This window comes from Anser cygnoides, chromosome 16 (genome assembly GCF_040182565.1).
Source record: "Anser cygnoides isolate HZ-2024a breed goose chromosome 16, Taihu_goose_T2T_genome, whole genome shotgun sequence".
In the NCBI taxonomy this organism is placed as follows: Eukaryota; Metazoa; Chordata; class Aves; order Anseriformes; family Anatidae; genus Anser; species Anser cygnoides.
This window is the reverse complement of record NC_089888.1, coordinates 779672-802274: the sequence shown is the minus strand read 5'-3', so window position 1 is coordinate 802274 and position 22603 is coordinate 779672. Positions and strand designations below refer to the sequence as shown.

The 22603-nt window shown below is 55.1% G+C and overlaps 1 protein-coding gene across 3 annotated transcripts; it reads left to right on the top strand.

Annotated features, from left to right (window-relative positions):
* Window positions 1-1986: 1986 nt before the first annotated feature.
* On the top strand, window positions 1987-20614 carry LOC106047182 (BPI fold-containing family B member 4-like). 3 transcript variants are annotated; one of them, XM_048050672.2, is made up of 16 exons: window positions 1987-3204; window positions 4181-4307; window positions 4607-5324; window positions 5664-5768; window positions 5878-6018; window positions 6373-6436; window positions 6809-6869; window positions 7248-7339; window positions 7916-8098; window positions 8190-8243; window positions 8362-8532; window positions 8904-8971; window positions 9254-9296; window positions 9726-9789; window positions 9905-9981; window positions 10147-10523. In XM_048050672.2, the coding sequence occupies exons 1-16, from the start codon at window positions 3085-3087 to the stop codon at window positions 10183-10185; spliced, it is 2127 nt and encodes a 708-aa protein (XP_047906629.2). In that variant the 5' UTR covers window positions 1987-3084; the 3' UTR covers window positions 10186-10523. The 3 variants fall into 3 exon arrangements, with proteins under 3 accessions (XP_047906629.2, XP_066834485.1, XP_013054008.3); XM_066978384.1 differs by lacking the exons at window positions 1987-3204; window positions 4181-4307; window positions 4607-5324; ... (10 more) ...; window positions 9726-9789; window positions 10147-10523 and adding exons at window positions 12829-13044; window positions 13486-14089; window positions 14645-14749; ... (10 more) ...; window positions 19883-19959; window positions 20034-20614 and having other exon boundaries at window positions 9818-9981; XM_013198554.3 differs by lacking the exons at window positions 1987-3204; window positions 4181-4307; window positions 4607-5324; ... (11 more) ...; window positions 9905-9981; window positions 10147-10523 and adding exons at window positions 11856-12012; window positions 12829-13044; window positions 13486-14089; ... (11 more) ...; window positions 19883-19959; window positions 20034-20614.
* Window positions 20615-22603: the final 1989 nt, after the last annotated feature.

Genomic DNA, 22603 nt, shown 5'->3' with positions numbered 1-22603 from the left:
GTGGGGGGCTGCGGCACCCACATCTCCCCTGGGAGGGGGGCAAGAAGGGTTCCCAGGGGTGTGTACCCCTCTTGTGAGAGGAGGGGTTCGTGTCTGCAGCCGTGTGCATGGCGTTGCGCATTTTGGAACTAGTTAGGGAAGCGCGTTTAGATATCTCCCAGTGTTTTTTAATATTTCAGAAGTGCCTCGTATCATGGTTTATTGGCTGCATTGCAGATATTGATCCCAAGCATATAGTTCACTGATTGCTGGATAATTACGTGTCATTAGTACGTCAATAAACAGCTTTGATCCTCATTTCATTGAGCCAACATGAATCGAACATTTTTTTCCTGGTGACAGGTAGCTGGTGTAGAATTAAGGTTATCTTTGAAAAGATCATTGTGTTTTTAAGAAATTGTCCTCAAGAAAATCTCACTGTGAGGCAGGCTATGAAAACCCCATTTGTTTTCTTGTGTGTGCTGCCAGACACAGCAGGCGTTTGTTCTGTACTGCTTGTAAGGAATTGTCTTTGTGAGAGGCTCTAAGCAATGAGGAGAGCAGTCATAAAGCCAGCTCCCTGTGAGGACTGGTGTTTATGATGCCTTCCCTCCTCATTGCCGTGCAAACACTGCCAATGCCAAGCATTTTTAAAAAAGATTTTCCTCATTGTTCTTGCTTTAGCTAATAAAAAATTGAACAGTTTGGGTTGGAGCTCCTCTAAGAAGAAGGAATAAGAATCACAATATCTGTATGCAGCCCTCCTAGGAGAAACAAAAGCTGGAAATCTCAGGTGGCGCCTATTAAATTTTTCATGAAACACTTAACCACGCTGCCAAGCCGTGCTATCGCATAGCTGGCATTTAATGCCCCGGGACAGCTGCTCGAGGTGCAGCCTTTGGACGTGTGCGGACGCCAGCACCAAGTGCCGGGGCTGCAGGGACCCTGGCCCCGGTCCCCTGACAGGGCCTTGTCTGGGCGCTGCTGTCAGGATGGGGAAGCAGAACAAAGTGGTCTCCTTCCTGAAGCAGAGCTATCCGTTTTGTGTTGCTGCCGTGGCCAGAGAGGCGAAGGTGAAACGGGGGGCCCCCACCTCTTGCCCCGGCAGCAAGGGGTGCCCCACGTGCGAGGCCCTGCACCTCCAGCTCCAATTGTCACCCCCAGAGCAGATGCAGTCCCAATAGCCAATTCACTAATAACCAACCATTATTTTGCATGTGTTCAAGCAATGTTGTTAATGCCTCTTGTTAATGCCAAGATCTCCAATGCTTCTTGCTGCTGTGTCCCTGCTACTGCCTGGCCTTACGTCTCAATTCCTCGGTGATACAACTGTCAAAGACGTAGTTGTTCACATTGCTCCCATTCTTCTCCTTTTGAACAAGTCTGTTCTGATGCAGTCTGCGTGTCTTCACAGGTTGATTTGGATTCGGGTTTGGCTTTCAAAGTTGCTTTAGTGAGAGCTGGACCTTGAGATGTGATTCTCTTTATGGGAATCTCCTTTGGTTTATCTGAAATATTTGGTTGTCAGAGACCTCTGCATTCAGTGACAGCGGGTGAGAAGCCAAGTTACAGTCATGCCTAAAAGGTCACTGCTCAGGAGCTATTCTCTGCAGCGCCAAAATGCCCCGTTACTGTGTGCTGACCAGCATCAGGTCTTTCTTTATGGTCAGTCAGGTTTCGTATAGTGATTGATTGCCCAAAGTATGAAGTGGTTCAGGAGGGATGATAACATAATACCATCTTGTTAACACCCTCTTCCATCTTATCAAATGCCACGATCTAGCAGTGACAGCAAGGCTTTGTGCTCCAGGGGTGCCTGACTGATCAGGTTGCGGGAGAGTGACAACTCCGTAAGTACTTTGGCACCTTTGTCATCCCTTCCTTGGCCTTTAGCTAAGATATTTTTTAAAGCTGGAATTAATGTGTGACAAAAGCTGGCTAATCTCCTGGAAATACTTATTTCCAAGTTTGCAGAAAGTATTAGCTCTGAGCAAGCATTTTTCTGGACTATTATTCCTCCGAGCTGGGGAGCAGCCCATCTACCCCTGCCATGAATCATGATGACAGCAGAGTGAATAGTTCAGAGCTGCCCCCTTGGCTGGCCACTGTCTCCTCTCCTCCACCAGGGACAGGTTGCGTGGTGCATGCCCGCATGGGGGGCTGCGCTGGGGCCGCAGCCCCAGAGGACGGTTTTCCTTTTCCTGCCCCAAAGGCAGCCGCCCTGGTGCAGGCCGAGGCAGCAGCTCCACGCACCCGTGCGGTGCTGGGACCAGGACCGAGGGCAGAAGGAGAGAGAGCCAGAGACTGTGCATGCACATGATGCATTGGCTCACCAGAATTTGTTCTCCTTTCCTCCTGCCTGCAGCAGTAAATTAATTGGCAGTAAATGAGGCGTGATGAGGTGGGATGCGATTTTTCAGCATGATTTCAAAAACCTGGCCAGAAATCTGAGGGCGTGCAGGCCTAGATGGAGGGTGAAGACCCCGGGCAGTGGCATGGCTGTTTCTCTCCTGCAGTACATTTGTTGCCTGGGATGGTGTAGCCACGGAGACCACCTCTTTTGCTATGCCCACCCTGGATCAACAGTTCCTCCAGGACTCAAAACAATCCCGAGCCCAGCAGCTCCAGCTTGGGAGCTCCCTGGCTTTGCGGTCAATGGCATCACCCTCTGAGCAGTTTCTTCCGTGGCAGCACATCCCACCTCCAATCCTCCTCAGTAACGCAGCACCGAGAACTGCACAGGTACTTGGTGGGGGGGGTGGCCGGTATTTTGACACATTTTTCAGTCAAGGCTTTAATTTAATTTAGGAAAAAAAAATAGTATTTTATGAGGGCACGACTTTTCAGCCATGTCTACATCTTGATGCAGGGCTCATGGGACAGAGACCAAACCCCAAACCATAACGTATGAACCGAGGCAGCAGTGTGTGCACATCCATGAGGACTGGCACCCGGGGCTGGGCTGACGTCTGCCACTACACATATTAGTCATTGCTCAATAATTTACCCAACTCCTAATATCTATAAGGAAATATTTGCAGTAGAAGTCACCAGAACCCATATATTGTTTGTTTTGCTCCCCACTAATTATTCTGGACGTCCTCCATGACATCGTTTGCCTCATTCCTGGTGAAAAGATCTGTATATAAGGATGCGTGCTGTGGGGCATCTTCAGAAGGCAGGGACATTGGACAGAAAGATCCTTACACTGAAGAGATCGGTCAGGTAAGAGCAAAATTATTCCTTGAAAAGCATGTTCTTAGCTTCTGCTTCTGCAAATCTGAGTGCCTCCCAAAGGCGAAGCCTTGATGTCAGCTTGTGACTATTGTTTTTTTTAACAAAAACCGTTATTCTTGCCTGCTGTCTGACTGAATTATGCTCTAACAAGCAAAATGTGAGGCAGCCTTCACTGCGAGTTTCTGAGGAACAGCCGTCCATGTTCATTGTATTGGCAGTCCTTGTAGAAGAAAGGGTGTTTTGTGATTTTTGTAAACAATTACCAGATTAATTACTTATGGTATAATTCTAGTCTCCGAGATAGCTTTTTTACCTAAGGTGAATTACACCTTTCACATTTGTTTTGATCCTTTTTGATGTGCTACTTACATTTAAATAGATTTGGGGCAACGAAGTTCATTACAGTTCTGTAAAAATGCTACTTCAAGCTGTAGATCCCCCAAAATATTTCGATGACACCGATACTTTTAAAATGATTTTCTTCTTTGTGTGATTCTTGGAAAAGGCGCTTTTATGCGGAGGCAAGCCTCAGATACATGATGTTTGCGATAGATCCTGACACTCAGACAAGAAGATGCTTTCCTCACCAAACGTGCTGGTGCATTTGTCCTGTGTGCTGCTGCTGCTTTTCTTTCCGTGACCTTCCCAGTCAGTAACAACACGCTGACCACTGCTGGGGGCTTCAAGCAGGACCACCTGAGCGGCCTCCTTCTCTTCACTTGGCTGCCGTGATGGTCTTTGGAGCAGCTGCTGCTGGAGCTGTGGTTGCTCCTGCAGGAAAGTGCTGTCAGGACCGTTCTGTACCAATGGTGTGGTGGAGAGGAGGGAGAGGTGCCCGCAGCTTCCTCTCTGATTTTGTCTTCCCTGCGAGACTCTCCTTCTTTCCTCCTTCCTCCTCCTTCCTCCAGCCACTGCCTTGTGCTCTCTGTTCCAGCATTCCTCTGATGGCAATTGCTTTCCGCAGTTATCAGAACCGAAGATGTTCAAGTTCTGTGTGGTTTTCCTCCTCTGCGGCCTGCTGACCCCTTCGCAAGGACTTGCTGGAAGTGCCTCGGTGTCTGCCAGGGTGGATAAAGATGTGCTAGAAAGCGGTAAGTGTTTGGAAGAGACAGGATTTTTCTTTGTTTTGAGACCACTTCTGCTCTTTCTGTCTCTTGACCATATTCAGAAAACCAAAAGCTGGTCCAGCAGTAGTGATGATGCTCATAATTTGCATTTATAAAGCATCTTGCAGATGGCACGTCAGATACTTCCCAGTGACTGGAGCATCACCCCGGTGTACAAAGAGGGGAAAAGAGGCACAGGGATGGGAAGGAACAGCCAGGCTGACATAGCATGTTTGTGTGCTGGGCCAGCATGGCTCACAGTGACCTCTCTACCGTTTCTTCAGCCATTACAGGGTCACTAGCCAACAGCAACCTTCTCGAGGGGCTCCTGGGTGGTCTCCTTGGTGGCGGTGGTCTTGTTGGCGGTCTGCTTGGAGGCGATGGACTTGTCGGTGGTCTGCTTGGTGACAGCGGCCTTGTTGGCGGTCTCCTTGGTGATGATGGACTTGTTGGAGGTCTCCTTGGTGAAGACGGACTTGTTGGCGGTCTCCTTGATGATGATGGACTTGCTGGAGGTCTCCTTGGTGAAGATGGAGTTGTTGGCGGTCTCCTTGGTGGTGATGGTGGTCTTGCAGGTGGTCTCCTTGGTGGCAAAGGACATGTTGGTGGTCTCCTTGGTGGTGATGGACTTGTTGGTGGTCTCCTTGGTGGCAAAGGTGGTCTTGCAGGTGGTCTCCTTGGTGGCAAGGGGCCCCTTGGTGGTCTCCTTGGTGATGATCCTCTTGCCGGTGGTCTCCCTGGTGGCAAAGGTGGTCTTGCAGGTGGTCTCCTTGGTGGCAAAGGGCCCCTTGGTGGTCTCCTTGGCGATGATCCTCTTGCCGGTAGTCTTCTTGGTGGTGATGGAGCAGTTGGCGGTCTCGTTGGCGACAACGGTATTGCAGGTGGTCTCCTTGGTGGCAGTGGTCTCCTCGGTGGACGTGGTCAGCGCGGCCAAGGCACGCTTCCTGAAGGAGGGCTCCTTGGCAAGAATGGTCTGCTGGGCACCATCAAAGGGCTCACAGGGTGAGTGAGAGTGGGAGACGCGTGTCCCCCGAGCAGCCCTCTGTACGTGGTCTGGGCAATGCTGGGGAGAGAAGCCTGTGGTGTGGGCACGCCGTCCCCTCCTTCCTGTCCTTGGGGCAGGTTTCGTAAGTGAGGGTTCAGCCGTTGGGAGTTTGTGTGTGCCCCTACCACAAGGGTGCCTCGTGCCCGCTGCAGGCTGGCCCTGGCTGGAGGGGAGCCCTGCTGGCCCAGGGTGCAGGGGACCCCAAAACCATGGCTCAGCGACTGGCCACAGCACTGGGGGCCAAGGGGATCCCAGCAAAGTGCTACTTACTGACTTTCCTTGTTTTGACTCTCCAGGCTGAAAATTGTGAACATCACTCTCCCCAAAATAACTCTGCGCTTCCTGCCAGGCATCGGGCTCCAGCTGAATATCTACACCCAGCTGCTGGTAGATGGCAATGGGTAAGCGGCATCTGTCGGGGGCACAGCTTAGGGCAGGGGTTCACCATCTCTTCGGAAAGCAGATGGATAGAAAACCCTCTGAGATGTGTGTCCTCCTTGGGCTGTGCAGCGCAGTGGGTGGACTGCTCCAACTCCAGGTGGAAGCGAACATCACAGCAAGAGTCCGGCTGGTCCAGGACAAGTCGGGGGCTCTCAAGCTGGTCATTGAAGACTGCAAGACTCTTCTTGGAGATGTCAACATCCGTGCTGGGTAGGTCTGCACGTGAGCAAAGTGCTCGTCACCGCTGCAGCTGTGAGAAACCCTTGCACTATTGACCATCAAAGAGTGTATGACACACCAGAGGCTGAAATACCTGGTTCTCTGCCTCTGAGAGGAATTGATGAAGTCTTTTTTCCAAAGTTTTAGCTTGAGAAAGCATATTGCAAGGTTGCGCCACAGTTCTGGCGGCGGGCCTGGTTCAGGGGGGCTTGCTTTTGGTGACATTCTGGCACTGACGTACAGCCCTGGACAGAGCGAGGCCTCATGTTTCTCCTGTGTGAAGTACATTTATTTTCCAGCTGCTCATCTACCTCACGTTTTGTTTCCCCTTTGCCTGTTACCCAGACCCAAAGTGCCACTTGTGGAGAAAACTGTAAAGAGCGTCCTTGGCAGCGTCCTGCCCAGGCTGGTAAGTGCGCAAGCGGCAGCAGCACGCCGCGGGCGGCCGGGTGCCGTGATGGGGCTGTTTGCACAGCTGCAGCCTCACCGCGGGCACCTGCCCGGCCCCGCCACCAAGGCCAAGGCTCTGTGGGCAAGTGCATTTCTGAGAAATGTGCTCATGTAACGGGCACCCCGCCTGCACGAGTGGAGGGTCTCGCCCTGGCCGTGAAGCCCAACCCGGTGCAGCAGGCGTGCGGCGGTGCTGAGCCCTGCACCGAGGCCCCTCGGCAGTGGCCCAGGGCAGGCAGGGAGGGAGCTAACGAGCTTTTAGCCCTGGTGACGCTGTGCACAGCGGCTCTGCTGGGTTCCCCGGGGCCCTGACCTTTCTCTGCCTCCCCAGCTGTGCCCTGTCGTCGACACCGTGCTGGGCGTCGTGAACTCACTGCTTGGCTCCGTGACTTGTAAGTGCTGCGGTCCCTTCCTCCTGTCCGTGTACCCCCCCTCGGGTCTGCCCTGCTCTTAGGGTTTGTTTTCTTTACGTTGGGTACATACAAATACTTTAACAACTTTTTGAAAACACAACTCTCCATTCAAGCACAACATTCAATTTCCCTTGCCCCAGAGCAGCAGCAGGCAATGTTTCCTGCAGAAAGCCGCTTCAGTACCCATAGCTTTTGGAAACAACAGTTTTGCTGCAGAACAGAGCTTGCCAGCCCCTTGTCCAGTTGGGAATGCTGTGAGCAGGGGCCACCCGCAGTTCAGATATCTTTTGGGACCATGGTATTTGGGAGCAGTTCCTCTCCTTGCAGTTTAGAATCTCTCCTCCCTGTGTCTCGCAGCTGTGCTCCCACTCGGGGCCCTGGGAGATCTCCAGTATACTCTGTCCTCCCTTCCCATCATCGGCGACAAGTCCATCCAGCTGGATCTAAACGTGAGTGCTGCCAAATGCCTTCGAATCGGTAGGTTTGGGTGGTTCACCTAAATGGGGTGGCTGCTTGCGCAAGAGTGCCTGTTTTCAGCTGTCTCAGCGCATTCACTGAGCAGTGCTGCTGCGTGGGGCCCAGCCAGGTCTGTGCCTGTGCCGCTGCCGGGTCTCTGCCTTATTCTCTACTTGCTAACCCTGGAGGACAGCATGAGTCAGACTGGCTTGACACTGGCTAATTAAGCATAATTACAACACTCACATAGTTGTTAATCAGAAAAGCCCAACATTAGCATTTCATACAAGAGCAGTAGGTCACCATTTACAAAAAAGGTTTCATATAAAAGTTTGGTGTATAATTAATGGGGATTATAATCGTGCCAAAAATATTGGCAACGTGTCTTACTCATCAGGGGATGTCACAGTGCTTTAAGTGGAGAGCTCCAGCAAAGGCTTCCGTTGCCTATGCCAGAGCAGTTGACAGCAGCTCTATAGTTAATAAAACATCAATTGATTGCGCAGGCGGGCAGGGAGCCTGGCAGCCCCAGTGATGCCAACCTCCTGCCCCTGCTCTGTCCCCTGCAGCTCCTCCTCAGGGATGCGGCGGGCAACGTGGTGGAGCCTGTGCGCGGGCAGCCGTCCCCTGTCACCCTGCTGCCAGCCGCCGGCCGCGGGGTGCAGGTGGGGCTCTCGCAGGACGTGCTGGGCGCCGTGCTGGGGCTGGCCCAGAAGCAGGGAGCCTTCAACCTGGACATCACCAGCTCGGCGGTGGGTCGCGGCTCACGGGGTGCGGCTGAGCCCAGCAGTGGCTTCTGCAGAACCCTGCCGGCTGCTGACCCCGCGGGCGCTGTTCCCACAGGTGCCCGATAGCATCTCGCTGTCCACCTCGGCCCTCCTCTCAGCCTTCCCTCAGGTCAGCCACCTCGCGCTGTGTAATGCAGGCGATAAAATAGGTGCCTTGCGTGCATTTGGTTCTAACCCCCCCAGCCACACCAAGGCTGCTGGCTCTGATGGCTCCTCTCCCTGCACAGCTCTCTGCCGTGGTCCCCGGGTCGCTGCCGCTGGCGCTGCGTGTGCGGCTGGCCGACGTGCCAGAGGTGGCCCTGCGGGACGGGAGAGCCACTGCCACCCTCCGAGCCACCATAGACGTCGTGACACGCCGCCCAGGCTTCCCTGTGCAGACCCTCTTCAGCCTGGACTCGGTGAGCGCAAGGCAGGGGGCAGCAAGGGAGGGGGGGGGTGCTCCCTGCGGCAGCACCTGTGCTTTTGGATGCCCCACGTCCTAAAAATGGCTTTTTAATGTGCTCGTAACCACAGGCACGTGAAACATTTGATGAACGATTCAAGAAGTAATTAAATAAATTAAAAAATAATATAAATTCAAAAAGATGGGAATTCCAAATCCCAAGGGGAGAGATCCATGACACCATCAGTCAAAGAAAAATGCTATTTCTAGACACAGACAGGTGTTTTTTCACTGTCTGGGTTATTTACAAATATTCCATATTTTATTTCCAGTCTCGGGGAGCTATGCTGGGAAATAACTTCATTTCTTCTGTTGTTGCAATTCCAGAACGTCGGTCTGAACATCACCCCCTCCGTCTCCAGCGGCAGGCTGCGCGCCTCCCTGGCCATCGACAGGTAGAGCCCAGCTCAGCGGGAGATGTGCCACGGGCCGGGGCGGGCTGGCTCTGGTAGTGGCTAACGGGAAGCACGAGGGAGGTGTGGGAGAAACATGAAGCTTCTGGGGCTTCAGGGCCTCCCCCGGCACCAACCTCAGGTGAAGAGCATACCTGAAGTAACGGGAGAGTTTTTGTATCTTTGTGTGGGCAGGACAAATTCTGGAGCAAAAAGGGTCTTGGCACTGCTCAGAGTGATGAGGGCTGCTCTTGATGCACTCTTCCTTGTTTTTGTCTTTTGTAGAGTCAAACTGAGACTGGCATCCTCACAAATTGGCCCTGTCAATGTAAGTGCATGGTGCTTGTGATTGTCATGCTGCAGCAAGTGATTTGATGACCAGGAATTATGTGTAGGGCAGGGACACCAACGTTTGTAGGGAAGGGATACCAGTTCTTCAGGCGTCACATTCCTTCTCCTGGCAGAGGACCCCGTGTGTTCTGTAGCAATGGCTCCTGGCCGTGTGTGCTCGTTCCCTGTGCTGGCAGCGCACTGGGCGTGCTGGAGAAGGGGGAAGGAAAAGGCGAGAAGCTGCTCAAAGGGCACAGCACCCTGCGGCTGGAGGGGCCTCGCCGCAGGAAGCCTCCTGGCATCCGCGTGTCACAGCCCCAGACCTCCTGCACTCACAGCGCTTAGCTCATAAGGCTGCCGGTGCTCAGCCTTCACCCCCAAGCCGTCATTTACCTCGGGTACTGACTCCTGCCTCCTCCCACTGCAGGTCTCCCGGCTTGAAGGATGGGTGACGGATGTCCTCGCGGCTGCATACGTGCCTGCCATTAACAGTACGGCGGAGGCCGAGCCCTCCCCTTCCACACCCAGCCTGAACCCCAGCCCCCTCCCCTGCTGGCTGCTTCTGGGGCTTTGCCCGCAGCGAGCTGCTCTCTCTTGGTCTTGCAGGTGCTGTGAGCGCGGGGATCCCTCTGCCCAACATCCTCAACACCAACTTCGAGAACAGCCAGGTGGACATCGCTGATGTAAGGCTCTTTTCCCGGCATTGCTTTCCTGGGGGGTGCAGGATGAGTGGCCCCTTCCCGAGGAGCTGCTGCTCCCTCTCAGGGGCTCACCCAGCAGGATATGGGGAAGAGCTGGAGAAAACCCAGCTGACAAAACTGAATCGTTTTTGTGCTTTTTCCTGGCAGAACACCTTTGTGATCAGCCAGAAGTCTAGAGTGCTCTAAAACCAGCTTATCTCAGCAACACCTTGCCCCCGCTCTTGGGATGAGGCAGACAATTCCCTGTGAGCCTGGAGAGCCCCGGTCGTCCCTAATTGTTTCGTCTTTATTTTGTCTTGAGTATTGTCATGTGTTATTGCCGTGGCCCGAGAGGGAGGGATGTTTCTGGTCCATCCGTCCTGCTATAGCCCACATGGGGGTATGGAGAAGGTGCTCGGCTGATGGATGTTAGGGGGCATTTTCTGTGGCCAATTCTAACACCCTAAGTCTGGAACCAGAGCTCTTGTTTAGGCATAAATGTTGCTCTCAAATTCCTCTTTCAATAAAATCCTTCACTGCCTCAATATTTCTCTCTCTGAATGTCCTTTGGATGTGGATTTCCAGCTGCCAGGATCCATTTGTCTCTGCAGTGCCCCTGCACCATATGGCCCATGGAAAGGCCACGCAATTCAAAGAGGAGGCCGTACCCATAGCTGATAATCCGATAAGCTGGTACCTAACAGAAAGCACTTGTGAAGCTCCGGCCATGGCACCAGCTGTGAAGTCATGTACTTCACCCAGAGCTGGAAAACCGTGCGTGGCTGCACAGAGCTGCCCACCGGGTCCTCCCGACTGCCACCACCAGGAGCCGGCTGCGTCCCCAGGGCTTTTGGCCCCGGCCCCAGCCCCAGCCCCAGCCCCAGCCACACACACATCTCCCTCCCCGCACCCCAGCACCCTGGGGCTGCACTGCAGAGGCAGCTCCAAGCCAGCGCAGCCTCCCTGGAGCACAGCGTGGGGACCGTCAGCAAGGCATGGGAATGGGGCTGAGCCTTCTGCTCGATAACTGAGCCACGGTGGGGGGAGCAGAAGGGCCAGGAGAGGGCATCCGCTGCTGGACTTGCGAGGTAGAGCGCTGATGTGCCCCACGGTGCCTCTTGTATTAGGGTCTGCACAGAGCCAGGCACAGACACACTGAGCTTAGGCCTTCCTACTGCCTTGTTTAGGGATGTATTTTCCCCTTGTTGTGTAAGATGCACTGGATAGTTTTATCTGGGATCTTAGCAATATATTTTATCTCACAAAGGTATTAACTGTTCAAGACACCGGGACAAAAGCACCCTTATGATCCGTGGGCTGACACCCGATCTGCATTTCTCACCCTAAAGGGGCTTTCCTGTGGCTGCAGGAACGCAGTCTGCTGGGAGGGGGCTGGCAGCTGCGGAGGCTGATAGGATAATCCTTGGGAGCTGCTTCTCAGGTTGAACACTAAAGGAGCTAAAATGTCTCCCAGGGCTTTTCTGGAGTGCTCGTTGGAAAGCTGGGCAGGACCTGAAAAATCACCTGCAGGTGTGTTTGTGGATACCAGTACGGCAGTTTGTGTTAATGCCTGGATGCAGGTGGTGGCTGGGATTTGCGTGGACACCTGGAGAATAAGCTGATTTTCCAGCATGTCTCCTTTGGTGTCAGCAGTAGCTTTGTGTGCTCCAGCCCACTGAGGCTTGGGGATTTTCTCCTTTCCTCTGAGCTCTTGGGTAACAGCACTGCTGATAAGGGGGTATCCAGTGTCCTATTGCTCAATACTCCGTCCTGTTTTACAAAGCATTATTTATACTGGTATATATTGAAACCACAAATGCTGCTTTATGGACCCAATCCACTAGCCCAGCTTTTACAAATTAGGCATCCTTCCCCTTTTCCTGCATCAGTTTTGCTATATAAGGACCCCCTGTTCCTACAAAGCAGAGAAGAGGTGAGAGCTGGGTGACCATGGACAGCTGCGAGGTCTCCACTTGATCAGGAGCTGAGCGGTGGAAGACCAGAGCCGAGCTTTGCAATTTGGGATAAGGCCAGGTAAAGGTGGGCAAAACAGTGGCACGCGGTTTCCTAAGACTTGGGTACAGAGCCACCATTTTACCTGCAAGCCTTACAATACGCTCTGGTGAGTGAGAGAAACGTTGGGAAGATACTGAAAATGGTAGAAATGTAGCTAAGTGATCCTGGTTTATATTTAGCGGCTAGCCTGAAAACTCCGAAAAACAGATTGATAAAGCAATATGGGAACACTTCTCCGAAGAAAAGTGTCTTCATCTGACACAAAAAGTTAGGGATATTTTTGTATTTCAGGATCTTTCTAAAGTGATTGGTATTATTTTTGTTGTTCCAAGGTTAAAACATGCCATTTAGAAAAGAGTTGAAGGAATTTATTCCAGATATGAGTTGTTCGTGGCATGGCAGGATGAATTTGCACACCCGCTTAGGGGATGGTTTTAGCGAGGGAAGCGCAGTGCAGCCTCTGGGCTATGAGTTACGATTTCACGCTGCAAGTTCAAAATCATGTCACAGCGACCGGAGATGGAAAGGAGCACGTTGCCCGGGTTGCACGTGAATGGCAGCAAGCAAATAGGTGCTGTGGTTGTGCAGACACTGGCTTGAAAAATCACCTACAGATGTGCGTATGGATGCCTTCCCTCTTTCTGTGTGTGCGTGTGTGGGTGTCCAAATCTGTTTGCTGAATGCGGCTCAAACACACAAACAGTTTTGCTCCTTCTAAAGCTCAGGTTTGCTGTTCACTTCAAACTGTGCACCCAGCTTGAGATACCTCAGGCTTTCCTCTGCCTCCAGGGGTTGTCCACCCTGTTTCCCCTCACCCCCATTCTCCTTCCCCAGGTTGCTGTTGGCTGCCTCAGTGCCGGCGGTGTGAGCGGTGCGAGCCGTCCCCCGTGTCCCCGTCCTGCCACCACCCCCAGCTTGTCCCAGCTGGGGCAGAGGACACCATGCGAACGGCTCTGAGCATCGCTGTCTTGTACGCCCTGCTGACCCCGACACTGGGCCAGGCACCAACAGACGCTGTCCTGAGGCTCAATAAGGGTGTTCTGAGCGACGGTGAGTTGACCTGCCCTAACCAACCTCTGAGTCTTTCTTTTCTATTGTAATTAAAATTTCAAGTAGCCAGGCTGCCAGAAGGCCTCCCGGTGTGATAGGGACTAAACAGAGGTGCTGCCTGAGCCCTAACCTCGCCTCACGGTGAGGATCTGTCACCGTGCGGCCCCTGTAACCAAGCCAGGCCACGTGCTGTCTCACCTGGCTGGGCTGCGAATTCCCCTGAGCTGCTTCGCACAGGTCTGAACACTGTGCCTCCTGCCCTGGCATTTGGAAAACGCCAAAGCCCTTTTTCTGTCGTACCCACAGATGGGTGAAAGGAAGAGCAGGCAGGCAGGGGCTGGAACGGGCAGTGACTGGGACGGGGAGCTCGTGCTGGGGCTCAGCCTGCGGGCGCTGCAGGAGCGGCTCTGCCCCGGGGCTGATGGTGCTCGGGGTCTCCAGCTCTTGCAGGCTCCCTGCGGCAAGGCAGCGCCCTCCGCGGCGCCCTCGGCGAGGTGCCCCTCGGCAGCGGAGCGCCCGGCGTGGATGGCAGCGGCGGCCTGCTGGGCGGTGGCCTTGGAGGGGGTCTCCTCGGCGGCGATGGCCTGCTGGGTGGTCTTACCGGTGGTTTGCTGGGCGGCGGTGGCGGAGGGCTGCTGGGGGGGCTGACTGGTGGCCTGCTGGGCGCGGGCGGTGATGCTGGCGGTGGCTTGCTGGGCGGAGGTGGGGAGGCTGGAAGCGGTCTGCTCGGTGGCAACGCCGGTGGGGGTCTTCTTGGTGGAGGAGGTGGTGGAGACGCTTATGGGGCGGCCCCCAGAAACGGCCTCCCTCCCAGGGGCTGGCCTGCAGCTGCTGGCGATGTCCCCAGGGGTGGCATCCCCCCGGGGGTCGCTGGAGGAGCGCTGGGCGATGGAGGTCTCCAAGGCACGGCGGGGATCCTCGGTGGCCCCGGTGGCCTTCTCGGCAGAGGAGGGCTCCTGGGCAGCGGAGGGCTGCTGGGAGGCGGCGGGCTGCTCGGCGTCCTGGGGGAAGGAGGCTTGCTCAGCACGGTCCAGGGGCTCACCGGGTAAGGAGGGCTCCGTCCGGGCTCCTTGCAAGGGGAGCAACCTCTGACTGCTGCTGGGGGGGGCTGCGGCTGTCCTTCAGTAGATGCTCAGATTTGGCTGGGAGCTGATGCTTTGGCAGCAATGCTGCCTGCAAGTCCCCCAGGTTTGCGTTGCTGGCTGCAGAAGAACCTCTTAGCTACACAAGGGGAGGTTAAAGGAGGTGGGAGCTGAGAAGCGCTTGCCCGTAGAGGGAGCACTGAACTGTATATCAGCCCTGGGCAGCCGATGCTGTTGTTTCCAAGCCAATGCTCAGTTATTTGCAATTTTCCTGTTTTAATTCTTATTGTCTAGCACTGAGCAGAAGCACAAGAACTAGCAATAATAAGGCAACTAGAACAAAGCTTCTGATAAAACTGGAAAATAAATGTTAAAACTTGGTGTCTTTTGCCATTTCTTGCCTAAATTCACCCGTCCCTCAAGCAGTCACCTGTGCAAGTGGCAGAGCCCCGGGTAGTGGGTTGCTGTGCCCAGAGCCACCACTCGTGACTGTCCGTGCCCCCTCGCTATCCCCGCAGGCTGAGGATCGTGGACCTGACACTCCCCAGGGTGTCCCTACGGCTCCTGCCTGGCATCGGCGTCCACCTGAACCTCTACACCCGGGTGGCCCTCAATGGCAAAAGGTAGGTCTGGCTGGTGCCCGGCGCCTGCGGAAACCTGGCCACGAGGGGTCTGGTGGGACAGAGCCTGCTCCTGTCCCCAGGAAGGGGCTGCTCCTCTGGCGCTCAGTCCTGTCCCCTTGCACAGCCTCCTGGGTCTGCTCGACGTCGCGGTGGAAGTGAACATCACATCGAGGGTCAGGCTAACCATGGACGGCACCGGCTATCCCAAACTGGTGATAGAGAAATGCGATACGCTCCTCGGTGGCATTAAAGTCAGACTGCTGAGAGGGTGAGTGACGGCGACGTCCTGCCAGCACGTGCTGACTGCTGATCGCGCCTCGCTGACCCCCAGCCTGTGCCAGCGGACACCAGGGTGGGCACGGGGGTGCTTCCCGGTGGGCGGCTCAGCCCCACGGATGACTGCGGCAGCAGCAGCGCTGGTGACAGTCACTCAGTGGCCGTGTCAGGGGGCAGGAGCAGAGGGTTCCTGGTGGTGGCAGTCCCCCTGTGCCCTGGTGCAGCTGCAGCAAACTGCAGGGTTCTCCTGCGGGGCTGTGCAGCCAAGCAGGTCACCCTGCAGCGGTGCAGGGTCTCAGAGGAACATCTCTGCCCCCTGTGCTGCGTTCAGTCTTTTTACCTGACATTGCACAGGGTCTGCTAAGATGTAAGCACTTGGCATGTAAAGCACAAAAACTACTTGGGCTGAGGTTGTTTCTGCTCATTTACAGAGCCTAGTAGAAAAAATGCAGCAATAAATTTCCTACTGGCTATTTTGGGATGCAAATTAGACTTATCTCATGCAAAATCCAAGCATACACAACACACTTTGCTGCTGCAATTGCCTTGCTCCAGGAGGTCTGCTCTACACGCATTTCACAGGGAATTGTTTAAAACTCATTTACTTTGCAGCAGGTTTTTTTTCCTGATGCTCCTTTGTTTTTCCACAGCCTGCTCCCAGTTGTGGATAATTTATTGGCCAGTGTCCTGAACAGGCTTCTTCCTAATCTGGTAAGTTGGAAGAAAAACCCCTTGTGGTGCGGCTTTGTGTAAGCCGAGCCAGGGCACACCTCAGTCAGTGCAGTTGTTGCCCAAGTGACTCCAGGTGAGCAGGAAGCATAAATCCCACCCTGGAAAGGAGCAATGAGTCCATCTGAAAGCTGTGGTGCTGCTCCTGCTCGTCCCAGAGCGGGATCAATGCCACTGCCCCAGGGGCTGCCATGGTTTGGGCTTAGGGGGGACACATGTCACCTCTCCATCTGTGTGGGAGAAACGGTGCCTGCCCCTGAAAGGCCAGGGCAGAGCACAGACCTGCCCAAGTGCCTGGGATCTCCTAACGATGCCCGTGTGGTGGGCTGGGGTCTCTGCTCCGTCCCAGGGTCTCTCCATCCATCTCACATGGGCTCCTGGCACCCTGTGCTAGCCCTGCTTCCTCAGCATGCCGGAGGAAAGACGGGGTGCAGCACTGGGGGCAGCACCGGGGGGTTACCGGGGGGGCTCCCAGCCCCAGCACCCAGTGCTGCAGCACCCAGGGCACAGAGGCAGGGACATGCTGGGATGTGCTTGGCTCTGAGCGCGGTCACTCCCCGTCCCCCTGCAGCTCTGCCCAGTCCTCGACATCGCCCTGGGTGTCGTCAACGACCAGCTGGGGTTCGTCAACTGTAAGTACCTGCCCCCCCCCCCCCCTTCCCTTTGGGTCATCTCTGCCATCTGCAATGGCCATGTGGGGGCTGTGACGCTGCTGCCCCCAGACCCCACTTCTGTGCCACACCAGTGCCAGGACCCCAGGTCCCTGCTGAGACCCCTTACCCCCAGGAGCAGCCAGGGAGCAGCACCCAGCAAGCCTAAGCCACCAGCAGAGAGACCCCCGGGTGGGGGCAGTGGGGTGGACCCTCTGTTTCCAGCAGTGGCGCACACTGCTCCTTAGGGATGTGGCTCTGCTTGGAGCCTGGAGCTCTCAGAGACAGGGCAGAGCCCACACGCACACCAGGGCTTTGCTGGAGGAAACGCAGCGGGCAAGGGGAGCTGCACCCCTGCCCCATGGGAGCTGCTGAGCCGCTTCCTCTGCCCCCAGCACTGGTGCCGCTGGGTTTGCTGGGCAGCATCCAGTACACCGTGTCCAGCCTCCCCCTGGTGACCGGCCAGTTCCTCCAAGTAGACCTGAACGTAAGTCCTGCACCTTCTCTTTCCATTCACTACAAGCACTGTGATATCTCACACGGGTTGGGGAACAACTCCTCAGCTGTCCGCGGGGCTGCGCACACCGAGCCGAGGGTGCCCAGGGTGCTGCGAGGGGGCCACAGAGGTGCTGGGCTGGCTCTGCTCCCTGCTCCCGTGATGCTTGCCGTCACGGCAGAGTGCAGCGGGGTTCGCATTTCATGAGCTTTTGGAGAAGGAAATGCAATGGGATCTGCCTTGGCTTGGCTGTGCATGCAGGGATTTCACAATGACTGAACATGAAGTTAACCATAAAGGCAAATATTGCGAGCTTCTGCAACATTTTTGGCTTGTGCTTCCTTCCCTGTAACTGCAGACTGTTGTTGGGCGAGTAGCAGGAGGCCTGGTTGACTACCCGCTGGGAAGAGCAGAAAGTGTCCCCGCACCTCCAAGGGTCCCCATGCCACCTCTGCCACCGATGCCGGACACCAGCTCCTCCCAGCTGGGTCTTTCCGTGAACTTCCTCAGGTCGGTGCTGTCTGCCCTGCAGAAGGAAGGCACCCTGGACCTGGACATTGCCGACGGCATGGTGAGCATGGGAGCTCTGCCTGGCCCTGGAGACCCGGGGCTGTGAGCAGTGCAGCGTGCACTGGTCTCACCTTGCAGTCCTCTAGGACCTCTCTGCCATTTACTGGGATCTGTGCTACCTTAGGCAAAAAATGCGAGTGAGAGACCACGAGGTCTCAGGTGTGTTATGAGGCAAAGTATGAGCTATCTGCTGAAGACCATCGTGCTCACATGCAACTTTTCCTCCTTGTCTGTGACAGTTCCCTGAGCTTCCACCGCTGACGACATCGACGCTGGGAGCCCTGGTTCCTGCGGTGAGTCCTGGTTCCTGCCCACGCTGCAGCTGGCCCAGCCAGAGATGCACCTGGGGGCAGGGGAGATCCCCCTGCCTCTTCCTCTCAGAGACATCATTTCAGACACCCCATGGGCTTGAAAGAGCTTTGGCTTGGGTCCGAAATCAGAAACCACAGCAGGCCCAAGCCTAGTTTGCCAGCACCTCTCCTGGGTCACAAAAGCCCCTCGCAGCAGTCCCGCAGACAGGACCAGATGCTCCCGGGGGGCTCAGGGCATGCACAGTGGCTGAGCTCACACCCAGCTTGAGTTCACTCCCATTACCTGCCATACAGTCTTGAACTGGAACAACCCAGGAGCAAATCCATCACTGAGCGCAGCAATGCCCCAGCAGGCAGCCCATTCCCTCCTTCCCCCCGATCCTCCTCGCACGCTGCTCTGCCTGGGCACATGCTGGCAGCGACAGTTCCCCAGCCACCACAAGCCTCCTGCCTTCGGACGTTGCAGGTTTTCAAGGCGTACCCTGAGCCACACAAATTGCTGCTGAAAATTGCAGTCCCCGAAGCACCTGTGGTGACCTTAAAGAAAAATAAAGCCACGATCCAGCTCAAGGCTACAGCAGAGGTGGTGGTCGTCCACCCAGATGACGTCCAGAAGTTTCTCTGCCTTCTGAATATCGTACGTATAAAGCAGCAGCTGCTCAGAAATGCCGCCTTGTTGGAAGACTTGGCTGCTCCAGCTCTGTCTGAGAGCCTGTGCTTGTCCTCTGTTTGACCGCAGGACGCCTCCCTGCTGGCCCAGTTCTCTGTTGAGGGCAACAAACTGAAGATCAGCGCCAGCCTTGAGAAGTAGGACACGGTCTTCTGCCACCACTCATGCTGGTGTTGGACGGGCCCGGGGTGGCGAGGGGTGCCCAGGCAGCGGGATGCATGGTGGGACGCAGGGAACTGCCTGAACCTCACTCGCTTCTGCTTCCTCCTGCAGGACTGATCTCTTCTTGGCGTCTTCATCTGTCGGTGACTTTGACGTAAGAACACGAGCAGCCTCAGCCATATGCGAAACCTGCTCCAGAGAGCAAAGTGTTGAGAGAGATTGGCTCAGGAGAATTAAGGGCCAATTGCAGAGTATCGTTTATGGCATTTTTAACAGTGCCTTTCTCTCACCTCTGCAGATGGATTTGTTTTATGGGTGATCCATGAACAGTCTTCAGAAAAAATCCTGTAGATCTGTGTGAAAGATAGTGACGGGAAGCAGGAACTATCCCAATAGCTGACCCCAGTTTACACTGGGGCAAATGCAAACAAAGCAGGGCTTCCCCCCGTTTGGCAGGGTGTGCACGCCCGCTGCGATCACCGCAGAGCCCGTGCAGCCGCAGCAGCCTTGGGTTTGGTACCCGAGCTTGGTGCGGGCCCAGCACAGCCCGGGGGGGCTGCATTGCTCTGTCCACTTCCATCCCCGGGCTGTGCTTGTGCTGACAGGGCAGCAGGAATTCAATTTCAGGCCACTCTTAATGCCGGCTGGAACAGGCCTGTGGAGTGCCATTACTTTGGGACTAAAATTTGACAACTGAATGCTTAAAGGAAGTTCCAATTTCTGTGAAGTTGGGGATTTGCATGAAATGGGTGCGGAGCTGGAGCAGCAGGGGTTCAGGTCGGGTTCAGGTGGGACGGCAGGAGCACCCCCACGGCCCCAAGGACAGGGTGAGGCCGCGCTGGCCATGGGAACACAGCTCCAAGAGACCCTCTCCTTGTTGCAGATCTCGCTGCTGGAGATGCTCGTTGACAAGATTTTTGATGTCGCTTTCCTGCCTGCACTGAACAGTAAGGGAGCTTTGATGCCTCACTTGTGCTAGAGCGCCCACCGCACGAGTCTCCGCACATTTCATTTACCTCGGCTGGGTACGGTGGTGGCGGTGGGATGGCTCGGCGGGGCCAGACTCACTCCGGGCGGCAGTGCTTTGCCGGGAGGCGAGCGCACATCACGAAGCGCCCCCGCCAAGCCCATGCTGCCCCCCACCAGTGGGTGCTGCAAACCCCAGCACACGGCGCTGGGCCCAAGGGGCACGAACCCTCGTGCTGGCCGGGGGTGCGGGGAGGGGGTGGCAGGGACACACCGTGCTGACCGGGCTGCCCCGACCCTCAGGCGTGCTGGGCAGGGGGGTCCCGCTCCCACGGCTGCTGAACATCGACTTCACCAACGCCGACATCGATGTCATCGAGGTGAGTGCAGCCCCCGCTCCCCGAGGCGCGGTGCGAAATGTTTCCGAGTGACACGGAGCCCTCTGCCGCACCAGGACCTCCTCGTGCTGTCGGCGTGAGCCCGCGGCTGCAGCGGGACCTGCGGTTTTCCACGTCCACCACCCGAGAGGTGGGAAGCCCAGCCTGCTCGAAGCTGCCCCACGACATTTCGCGCTGTGCCTGAAAGGGCAAAACAGCAGCTTGGTCTTTTCCACAGAAATGTTGCATCCTCCCTATGCTGCTTTGAACACAAAAGAAAGCAAGGGTGTTTTTTGCCTCTGAATGTTGCGTTTTGGACTTTTCTTTTTGCGGATGCTCAGGTACCTGCCTGCTGGCAAGCGCTGCCTTAGATCGAGATGCTGCACCTTCCCCCAGGGACCTGAAGCCCATGGGGTCTCCTGCTTATCCTCCTGGGGTGGGATATCTCCTGGATCTCTCCTTAGATCAGAGTGTGTCTCAGTTTCTGTGAGTGCCTGGTTTGGGGCTAGGCAAGGGCCCGGTAACAGCTCCTGTGTCCCGTGTTTGTACACAACCGGCGGGTACACGAGCCCATCAGTCTTTCCATGCAAAACCCACTCACCTGAACACAAGCCCTTCCCCTGGTTTTGGGGAACCCTCTGGGCACGACGAGGTGAGCTGGCTGCCTGCCCGCCACGCTGGAGCTGCGGTGCCGGAGGAGCCCTCGCCCTGTCCCCTCCCAGCACCTTTGGGGTGCAGGGAGCAGGGGGCAGGGGCCGCGGGGCAGCTCGCTGCCCGCACCTCTGGGCGATGCCCAAACTGCACAGGCTCTTTCCTGCGGTTCAGCTGCTGTTGGAGCAATGAGGCTCCTGCTAACTTCAGGCTGTCAAGCCACCGAGCACTCCTGGGGTGAGGGGAGATCTCTGGGACTGCTTCAGTAACGCTGCCTTGGAGCCTGCGTCCTTTGTCCAACCCTGTTACACTCTGAAAGCTCTCTGGAACTGAGGCTTAGGCTTTTCCTCTCATCTTTACTGTTCTTTTTCCCTTCCTATCAGCATTTATTTCCCCCTTTGCTTGTATTTGTTCTCTCTCAAGCCTGCTTTAAATTGCTCAGATCTTCCTTTGAGACACAAGCCATCTCCTGCTTACCTCTGGGTAATGCGTGGTTCCACAGAGCAGCTGGCGCTCCATAAATCCACACACCCTTTAGTTTTCGACAACTTTTTAAAATCAGCCTTATGCTGTTGCAGTGCGTAATTCGCTTGCTGGGAGGCAGCTGTCCTCTCACTACACGCAGACAAAACCCTGCTAACCCTGACGGAGCATCCCCTGTGGCAGAGCTGCCCCGAGCCCCCCCTGCAGCCAGCCAGGGACCAGGGACATCCCCAGACCCCACACCACAACCCTGGCTGCTGTGTGGTCATCTCACAGGGGCCACGACGCTCAGCACAGGGGCTGGGGTCTGCCCATCCCAGGCAAATGTGGAGATGCAGCCAGGAGAGGGGGAAGAGAGAGGGATGACTGCCCTGGGACCGGGGGATGCCCTGCGTTGGCTGCTGCTGGTGGTGCCAGCTGATGCCTGGTTCTGCCCGCAGGGCACAGACCTGTCCCCATCCCTGTCCCCATCCCCGTCCCCATCCCCATCCCTGCACTGACACAGCTGTGCACCCCGGCTGCTTGCAGTTTTGGTAACAGCACTGGGGCTGCAGGGCAGGAGGGGGCTGCCCCCTGGCTTGGCCAGCACTCCTGCACCTCGGTCCGTTGCTAGTCAGGCTGGCACAGGGCTCGCACTTCCGAGCCCACACGGGGAAATTATTCCTATTTCATCCTTCCCTGTACTTTCCTTGTTCCTGCACTCTGCTGGGTATATAAGAGCTGCTCCCTATCAGCAGCAGATAAGAGGCTGTAGGCAGCTGCACAGCAACTTCAAAGGGCTCCAGGTAAGAGGCATAAAGGTACCGTAGCCACAGAACTCCTGTTCCCATTAGGCGACCTACAGCAAAGTGTAACTCGGCTTGAAAAAGCAAGAATTTTAATGATGTTTTCCTTTGATTTCTGTAGCAGCATTTAATCATTTATGAAAATTAATTTTTAAAGCCAGCAGAGCTCTTGCTTGTCAAATTCCACATTTATTTTTGTTGTTGTTAAGTCTATTATAATGACTGAGCTAGAAGAAATGACTAGGACTCCTTTAATTGTTCTTGTTGACCAGAATTCAGAACAATTTTCAGCTTATCAGATCTAATCTCAGCTGGTATGAAATAAGCACTTATCTGCAAAGCCATGCATACATTTTGCATGTACAAGATGCTCAGCTCACTTAAATGTGAGTGACCAAGGAAGTGTACCGACTAGTTGGATATAGTTAATACCTGCATAGATATTTGTCTGCTTTGTCACATATTCTCTCTAAGAGCTCTTTTAAAAGACCTGAAACCCATTTTGGCATCCTCTTACAATGCTATGCACGTCTTGCAGAGACCCTCCAACAAATCCCACTGATTTTATTTGACACAATTCTCAATCGAAGCTGCTCAAGCCTCTATCTTTCTCTTCTGTTCAATAATCACAGCTACAGGAGCTGTGCATCATTACGTGCTGATCAAAGGGAAAATGTAAAAGACAGTCTAGTGAATTAAAGTCTAATTTAATTGTGCCAAGAACTGTC